The following is a 9,331-nucleotide window of genomic DNA, read 5'->3' as shown; positions in this document are numbered from 1 at the left end:
GCTTTGGAAAAAGTGCAGAAAAGGGCAACTAGAATGATAAAAGGGTTGGAACACTTTCCCTATGAAGAAAGGTTAAAGCGTTTGGGGCTCTTTAGCTTGGAGAAATGACGGATGAGGGGTGACATGATTGAGGTTTATAAGATTATGCATGGGATAGAGCAGGTGGAGAAAGAGGTACTTTTCTCCCTTTCTCAAAATACAAGAACTCGTGAGCTGAGCGGTCAGGTTAGAACAGATAAAAGGAAGTCCTTCTTCGCCCAAAGAGTGATTAACACTTGGAATTCACTGCCACAGGAAGTGCTGGTGGCTACAAGCATGGACGGCTTCAAAAGGGAATTAGATATATGGAGCAGAGGTCCATCAGTGGCTATTAGCCACAAGATATAGACAGGGACTCTGGGGCAAGTGATGCTCTGTCATCTTGGTGCTTGGGGGTGGGGGTCAACAGTGGGGGGGCTTCTAGTGTCCTGGCCCCACTGCTGGACCTCCTGATGGCACCTGGTATTTTTGGCCACTGTATGACAGAGTGTTGTTGGACTGGATGGGCTATTGGCCTGATCCAACATTGGCGTCTCTTATTTTCTTATGACAGGAGCAATGCGCCCTCTAAGCTGTGGAGTCTCCTTGTGATCAAAAATCCTACTTTGTGAGCTCCTGGCATTAAAGTTGTGAGCAAGCAATTTGGCTGCTGCATAAATTAGTTTGCTCCGGAGCCCTCCTTCCTGAGCGAAGACAAAGATGTGTGAGCCAGAGGCTAAAAAACTGTGAGCTAGCTCACACTAACTCAGCTTAGAGGGAACACTGGACAGGAGAGGTCTGAAATCCCACCGCCCTCCCGGCCTCTTATACAGGTCTTCACCTGAGGTCACCCCCCTAATGGTCTCCTCTGCTTTCTTCCAGGATCCTGACCGCGCTCTACAATGGAAAAACTGCTTTTGTGTCTGCTGCTCATTGGCTTAGTTGTGAAGGCCCAGATCTGCCCCAAGCGCTGCGTGTGCCAGATCCTCTCTCCAAACCTTGCGACTCTTTGTGCCAAGAAAGGGCTTCTGTTTGTCCCTCCCAACATTGACCGGAGGACTGTGGAGCTGCGGCTGGCGGACAACTTTGTGACCAACATCAAGCGGAAGGATTTTGCCAACATGACCAGCTTGGTGGATCTGACGCTCTCGCGGAATACAATTAGCTTCATCACACCCCATGCCTTTGCGGACCTCCGGAACCTGCGGGCTCTGCACCTGAACAGCAACCGCCTGGCCAAGATCACCCACGACATGCTCAGCGGCCTCTCCAACCTGCACCACTTGATCCTGAACAACAACCAGCTCACCCTGATCTCCTCCACGGCCTTTGACGACGTCTTGGCTCTCGAGGAGCTGGATCTGTCCTACAACAACCTGGAGACGATCCCGTGGGACACCGTGGAGAAGATGGTCAGCTTGCACACCCTCAGCCTGGACCATAACATGATTGACAGCATCCCGAAAGGGACCTTCTCCCACCTCCACAAGATGACCCGGTTGGACGTCACGTCCAACAAGCTGCAGAAGCTGCCCCCCGACCCCCTCTTCCAGCGGGCCCAGGTCCTGGCCACCTCCGGCATCATCAATCCCTCCACCTTCGCGCTGAGCTTTGGAGGGAACCCACTGCACTGCAACTGCGAGCTCCTGTGGCTGAGGCGGCTGTCCAGGGAGGATGACCTGGAGACCTGCGCCTCTCCCCCTCTCTTGTCGGGGCGCTATTTCTGGTCCGTCCCAGAGGAGGAGTTCCTGTGCGAGCCCCCCCTCATCACGAGGCACACCCACGAACTACGGGTGCTGGAGGGCCAGAGGGCGATCCTGAGGTGCAAGGCCCGTGGGGATCCAGAGCCCGCCATCCACTGGATTTCCCCCGAGGGCAAGCTGATCTCCAACGCAACGCGGTCGCTGGTGTACGACAACGGGACCCTCGATATCCACATCACCACCATGAAGGACACCGGCGCGTTCACTTGCATCGCCTCCAACCCGGCAGGGGAAGCCACGCAGTCTGTGGACCTCCACATCATCAAGCTGCCCCACATACTGAACAGCACGAACCACATCCACGAGCCGGACCCCGGCTCCTCGGACATCTCGACTTCCACCAAGTCTGGCTCCAACGCCAGCAGTAGCAACGGGGAAACAAAAGTCAGCCAGGACAAGAAGGTGGTCGTGGCAGAAGCCACGTCCTCCACGGCCCTGCTTAAGTTTAATTTCCAAAGGAATATACCCGGGATACGTATGTTCCAGATCCAGTACAATGGGACTTACGATGACTCCCTTGTTTACAGGTAAGAGACTCCCACAACCCCCCTCTGCTTCCCGCCTGCCTCGAAAGCCCCTCGCTGGGGTCACCGTAAGGCAGTTGTGAGTTGACGGCGCACCCGTGTGCAAGAGACTCCTCGCGGCTGACAGCGCCGGGTTGGGAAACTCCTGGAGATTTGGGGGTGGAGCCTTGGGGAGGGCGGGGTTTGGGGAGGGGAGGGGCTTCAGCCGGGTAGAATGGCATAAAGTCTACCCTCCGAAGCAGCCCTTTTCTCCAGGGAGGGGATTTATCTCTGTCCCTTGGGGAGCCACTGCAGTCCCCAGAGATTTCCAGCCTCCCCCCAAAGGCCGGCAGGCCTGAGACTCCGGAACCAGTGAGGCGTGTGACTGCGGCCACTTCCTTTGTCTGTGGTCGACTTCAGGGATCTGCTGGGTGGGCCCGATGCGAGGGACGGGCTGGGTCTGCTGCACCAGAGATCGAGCGGGGAGGTACCCAGCCAGCCGGCAGGTGGGCTTCGGAGGGGGAGAGACTCCTTGTCCCTCGCCCTGATGGTCTTGGAGAAGGGTTGGAAGTGCTGTGGGGTGTGGGGGCTGGGCTTGGAGGCAAGCACGGCTGCAACTGGTCTTTTATCCCATGAGGATGTTTAGCAGTTATTTCTGTCGAATTCTGAAATGAGCAGGGGGTTTTTTTGTGTGTGTGTGTGTGTGTGTGTGTGTGTAGACATAGTCTGGAGTTTGGCTGTGGAGACTTGCATGTCTCGCCCTTAGCACTCGTGGAGCCTGCGAGTCACGATGGGCATTTGCAGCGGGAGCCAGCCTCTGCATACCAGTGCGAGGAGGCAGCGTGGCAGGACGGCCTTGGCCTTCGGGTCCCGTTTGCCTGGCTAACCGGTTGGCCGCTGCATGGAAGAGGTGGCTGGACTGGGTGGACTCCCACTGGTCCGATTCAGCAGGGCTCTGCTGATGTTCCTCTGCTGGGCCACCCTACCCTGCGGCCTGTCCAGTGCTTTGCTTTGGGCCTGAGTCACGGCCGTGGATCTAGAACTTGGGCCCGGGTGCATTGCAGAGGAGCAAAAGAAGAGACCAAGGAAACATAACTCAGTGGAGGGAAGGGCGGGGCAGTCGAGGGAGGGTGTTTGGCTTGGCCTGGGGAGACGCATGGCCAGCCTAAGTGGGAGTGGTCAGGAGAGCTGCGGAAACCTCCGAGGCTCCTCTGTGGCCCGGTCTTCCGGCTGAGGCAAACTGGAGACCTGTCTTTCTCCTCCCTAGGCAAGGGTCTCTCTAGTTCAGTTCCCCATCCTTGGACTGGGGGAATTTCACCACGTTCGTAGCAATGAAAGAGAGACGGCAGTGGTGTTCAACTCTGGCAGTAGATCATGTCTCTGAGACAGTAAGGAGGTGGGAAAACCGAGGTGTGTTGTCCTGAATGTTCTGTCTGAGATCAAGGTGTGGTTTCCTCCCAGATCAAAATGGCTCAAGAATGGGACATTGGGAAAAGGGTTTAATTGCGTTCCCCGGCACATCAGGTAGCATGGCCAGTCCCTTCATAGAATCATAGAGTTGGAGGGGACCATCACGGTCATCTAGTCCAAACCCCTGCACAAGGTATGGAGTTCACAAATACCTCCCCGCCACGCCCCCAGTGACTACTGTTCCATGCCCAGAAGATGACAAAAAACCTCCAGGATCCCTGGTCAAACCAGCCTGGAGAAAAATTGCTTCCTGACCCCAAAGTGGCAATCAGCATTTCCCTGGCCGTGTAAAAAAAGGCCACAAGAACTAAGCCCTGAGGCAACCCTTCCTGCCCTCCCTCTCATGATCTGCCTAAGTTCACAGAATCCACATTGCTGTCAGATGGCCATCTAGCCTCTGTTTGAAAACCTCCAAAGAAGGAGAACCCACCACCTCCTGAGGAAGCCTGTTCCACTGAGGAACCACTTTTAACTGTCAGGAAGTTCTTCCTCATGTTTAGCTGAAAATTCGTTTGATTTAATTTCAACCCATTGGTTCTGGTCCAACCTTCTGAGGCAACAGAAAACAACTCCACACCATCCTCTATATGACAGCCATTCAAGTACTTGAAGATGATTATCATATCACCTCTCAGTCATCTCCTCTCCAGGTTAAGCATACCCAGCTCCTTCAACCTTTCCTCACAGGACTTGGTCTCCAGATCCACCACCATCTTTGTTACTCTCCTCTGGATACGTTCCAGCTTGTCTAGATCCTTCTTAAATTGTGGTGCTCCAAATTGGACACAATACTCTGGGTGAGGTCTAAACAGAGCCGAGTAAAGTGATACCATCACTTCACGTGATCTGGACACTACACTTCTGTTCAGGGGTCATTTCGTAGAAAAAGAGCTGCAGGAGCTCTTTAGCATACCTAATAAGCTATTAACATAATAGCTTATTAGCATATTTATTTTATGTATTTATTTAGGTATTTTTACCCCGCCCTCCCCGCAAGCGGGCTCAGGGCGGCTTACAGAGGGCGACAGCCCATGCATAAAATCCATAAAACAGTAAAATCATAGCAGCAATTATACATAACAACAGTGATAAATAAGATAAATAAGCATATGTCATGCCCCCTGATATCACCGGAAGTGATGTCAGACGGGAAAGCAAAAGTAGGGGGCATCTTCAAAAGCCTCCCCATTCAGGGGAAGGGGGGAAGCGAAGAGAGAAAGGGTTCAAAGTTTATCCCCCTTCTCTCTAGAGTCACGCCGCTCCTCTATAGGGCCGTAGAATATAATGGAAAGATCACGCCATCGCCACCGCACGACTCCAGAGAGAAGGGGGTTAACCCCTTCTCTCTGGAGTCGCACCACAGCGGCGGCACAATCTCTCCATTGTATTCTATGGGGCAACTCTAAAAAGAAGGAGCTTGGGGGTGGGGGTGGGGAGCTGGGAGCAGGGCTTGCCGCCACCACCACTTGTCCCTGCTCCTGGGCTCCCGGAGCAGCGCTCCGGCACACTCCAAGCCCAAACAACCTCTGTTTCTGTTGATGCAGCTCAAAATGGCATTTGCCTTTTTAGCTACCGCACCACACTGCTGACTCGTGCTCCATGTATGGGCCATTAAGATCCTAGATCCTTTTTGCACATACTACTGCCAAGACAAATCTCCCCCAATGTATAATTATGCATTTGATTTTTTTGCTTCCTTAATGCAAAGTTTACATTTATCCCCACTGAAATTCATTTTATTTGTTTTGGCCCGGTTTCCCAGCCTGTCGAGATCTATGCAAGTGATAAAGCATAGATCTTTTTTCCCCTCTGCAGAGTCTTCCTCTTCAGAGTCTCCCATCCAAGTACTGACCCCACTTAGCTTCTGAGATCGGATGAGATGGAGCTGCATGAGAGCATTCCCCCCCCTCCCCGAGTGCTCTACAGACTGCTGGGTAGTCTTCCTCCTCTGAAGCGTTCCCTTTCTGTGTGCCATCCCCTTTCAGCTTCCAGAGCAGAAATGACCCCCTGAGGGCCAGGGGCAGCAGAAGCCAGCAGGGAACAGGGTTTTGTGGGTCATATCCCACAGGGGGGAGTCCTGGGAGGATGCAGCTCCGCTGACGCGGGATTCCCCCTCCCCGTCAAATCCAGCGGCCACAAGCTCTGCTTTGATTCGAGTGAGTCCTCCTCTCAGCTGCCTGCTAACCCTTCTCTCTGTTGTCCGCTAGAATGATACCTCCCACGAGCAAAACCTTCCTGGTCAACAACTTGGCTGCGGGGACGATGTACGACTTGTGTGTCCTGGCGATCTACGACGACGGCATCACCTCCCTGACAGCCACGCGCGTGGTGGGCTGCATCCAGTTCACGACGGAGCAGGACTACGTGCGCTGCCATTTCATGCAGTCCCAGTTCCTGGGGGGGACCATGATCATCATCATCGGGGGCATCATCGTGGCCTCGGTCCTGGTCTTCATCATCATCCTCATGATCCGCTACAAGGTGTGTAACAATGGCGGGCACCACAAGGTGACCAAGGTCAGCAACGTTTACTCCCAGACCAATGGGGCGCAAGGCCAGGGGTGCAGTGGAGCCGCCATGCCCCCGTCCGGCTCCAAGCAGGCCGTGGGGCACGAGGACAGCTTGCAGTGCTGCAAGGTGAGCAGCGACGGCGCGACGCGCTCCTCGGACGCCTGCTCCAGCCAAGACTCTTCCACCGCTACCTCCACTTTGCCTCAGGCGTGGACTCCGGGCCCCTCTGCTTCCCAAAAGCTGAAGCGGAAGCCCATGCCAAAACCGGGCAGTGAGCCGCTGCCCCCCAGCGAAGGTGCCGCCCCCAGCCTGGAGGCCCAGAACACGAACCGCAACAACTCCACGGCCCTGCAGTTGCCCAGCCGGCCCTCGGACTTGGCCAAGGGGGCCCCCGTATACAAAAGAGCACAAGCCAAGCCAAGTAAGTTCCTCACGTTGCCGGCCGACCCCTCCCGGGCAAAGCGCAGGTACTCCCTGAACGGAGAATTCATGGAATACCACTGTTACGTTAGCTCCCCGGCCCCGGGGGGATTCTGGTCCAAGCGGAGCTTGTCTATGAATGGGATGCTCACGCAGACGGAGGGCTCCGAGGTGGATGGTGGCAAAGCAACTTTCCCCAGTTCTGAGTGGATATTGGAGAGCACCGTCTGAGCCGCCGTGGTGTGTCTCGTTTTGTTTTTTTAATTTAAAGAAGGACGGCGAGGCCCACTTCTCCCAAACGCCGTCCGAGAACTCGCGTAGCTTCCTGGGCGGGGGCGCTTCCGGCCCCTCTCGTGCCCGCGCAGAGTCGGGCGAGTTCCTGCTGGGGTCTTATTTTATGTCATGCAGCAAAGCTCATTTTTTTAAAAAGAAAAAAAGAAATAAGTATATCTGTTTAAAGGGGAGCAGCATGAAATAACACCCGTGCCTTCTCCTCCTCCCCTAGGACTGCCGTCCTGATTCCACAGTAGCCGAAGGAAAAGAGCCTCTTTACACAAAAGGGGATCGCCCTGCCCTCCACACCAACCAACGGCCACTTAATGGATCGATCAGTATTATACAGTTTTTTAAGTGATCCGGCTCTCTCCCTCCCTCTCTCTCCCTCTCTGCCATTTCTTTTCCGGTGACGATGGTCCATGCCTTCATTTTCAGGCGACTGCTGTACAGAACCAACAACTCTGTGTTGTTATGTTGTGTAAAATAAAATATTCCATAAACACAATCCGCCGGCGTACCCACCAATCCCCGGCATCGTCCTCGGCGCACCTCTTTGGAATGCTCGGGGGGGGGTCATGGAGCTTCGTTTGCTTCCCTCTACTGCACGGAGAGGGAGGGGAGCCCGACAGAGAATGGGGGGGGTGGCCGCGGGGCTGGGCTGGGGGCTGGGGGGGGACAGACCTCCCAGCCCAGTTTCCTAGGCTCCTGTGGGTGGGATGGGGGGGGCGGGGTCTCTGGAGGGGGAGCCGGACAGAGAATGGGGGGGGTGGCCGCGGGGCTGGGCTGGGGGCTGGGGGTGGACAGACCTCCCAGCCCAGTTTCCTAGGCTCCTGTGGGTGGGATGGGGGGGGCGGGTTCTCTGGGTGGAACCAGCAGTAGTTGTGGTTATGCTTCCAGTCTTGCACTTCTTTTAAGAGCTGTGAGTCACCTTTCCAAAGTCAACACACACTCCCCCGGCATAAGTCCAATAAAATAGTATTAAACAATACAGAAGCAAAACTGTCTACCTGAGGACCCCCCCCTCCCGAGGTGGGTAATGTATAAAATTCTCTTCATCCCAATCTCCCCCCAGATGTGGGGGTCCTGAACGACTCGCTCTTTGTCCCAGTATGGGACGCCTTGGATTCAGGGGGCGGGGGAGGGCTCTGAGCCCAGGCAGCAGGATGGCCTCTCGATGGCCACGGTCGATCACTGCGGGAGGGGTCCTTGCAGGCGGCTGGGGGCCCCTGGCGCAGGTGCTCTTGGACTACATTGCAGCGCAAAAAGAAGCGTCATGCAGGGGATGTGTGTGTGTGGGTTTTTGTACTGGGATTTAAATCCCCTTCCCCAGTAAGAGTCAAAAGAGAATGTTGTGTGCAAGCCCCGTCACATCATATAATTTTAAGAATAAGAGGTACACGCCAGCTATCCAAGAACGGGTGTCCATGGCAACTGTAAACGAAGGCCAAGGCATCTGGTCAACACTTTTCCTGTACATGTGGCATGATCACGGGCACCCCAAATCAGGAAATCACTCTTGGTAAATCCATTTGTTCTCCCCCCCACCCCACCCCACATACACACCCCTTGACGATGCTCAGGCAATTTGGGTTATGGAAATGGTGCCGGGAGGAGAGTGTGTCCCGTCTCCTGGGAGTCCCGATCCACACCAGACTCCAGAACTGCATTTGCAGAGAGGAACTCACGGAACATCGGACCGAAGATCCTCGTGGGTGACCTTGAGGCAACCGTAATGAGTAGCGTGACCCTTAGAGAGTGTCCTTGGCGTCTGGTAGGCCCAAAGCAGCTCCTGAAGCCCTTCTCCCTGATCTCAACTGTTGCTGAATGATTTACATCTCTCATTAAATAATTTATGCTACGTTGGCTGCCTTTTCGAACTGTGATAAGTGTGTGCATACTTCCTGGCCCATGGTGTTAATTTTTGGGGGGCGGGGCGGGAAGGGCGACACGCGAAGTAATGTAGCCAGCTGTGCCCCTGGCGGTCGGAAGTGCATCCTAGAAATGCTCGAGGTAAGTCAGGAGGCCGGCAGAGGGGGATGTGGGTCGCAGGGTGCCCCAGGACCAGGAAGAGGGGAAGTCATCCGCTCATCCCTCGAGGTTTCTTTCCTTGCACGTCCCACCTCTGTGCAGCCAGGACGACTGAGGGGTGACATGATTGAGGTTTATAAGATTATGCATGGGAAAGAGCAGGTAGAGAAATAGGTACTTTTCTCCCTTTCTCACAATGCAAGAACTCGTGGGCACTCCATGAAATTGCTGAGCAGTCGGGTTGGAATGGATAAAAGGAAGTACTTCTTCACCCAAAGAGTGATTAACACTTGGAACTCACTGCCACAGGAGGTGGTGGTGGCTACAAGCATGGACGGCTTC

At 54.7% G+C, this 9,331-nt stretch overlaps 1 protein-coding gene across 2 annotated transcripts; it reads left to right on the top strand.

Moving 5' to 3' along the window:
• The first annotated feature begins 920 nt into the window (after positions 1-920).
• On the top strand, positions 921-7,350 carry LRFN5 (leucine rich repeat and fibronectin type III domain containing 5). Of its 2 annotated transcripts, XM_015426311.1 has the most exons (3): positions 921-2,308; positions 5,962-6,686; positions 7,191-7,350. In XM_015426311.1, the coding sequence occupies exons 1-3, from the start codon at positions 921-923 to the stop codon at positions 7,202-7,204; spliced, it is 2,127 nt and encodes a 708-aa protein (XP_015281797.1). In that variant the 3' UTR covers positions 7,205-7,350. The 2 variants fall into 2 exon arrangements, with proteins under 2 accessions (XP_015281797.1, XP_015281796.1); XM_015426310.1 differs by lacking the exon at positions 7,191-7,350 and having other exon boundaries at positions 5,962-6,916.
• Positions 7,351-9,331: the final 1,981 nt, after the last annotated feature.

The sequence above is a fragment of the Gekko japonicus genome, unplaced genomic scaffold (assembly GCF_001447785.1).
Source record: "Gekko japonicus isolate JY-2015 unplaced genomic scaffold, Gekko_japonicus_V1.1 scaffold557, whole genome shotgun sequence".
Lineage (NCBI taxonomy): Eukaryota > Metazoa > Chordata > Lepidosauria > Squamata > Gekkonidae > Gekko > Gekko japonicus.
The sequence above is the reverse complement of the archived record's forward strand: the minus strand, read 5'-3'. Positions and strand labels throughout refer to the sequence as shown.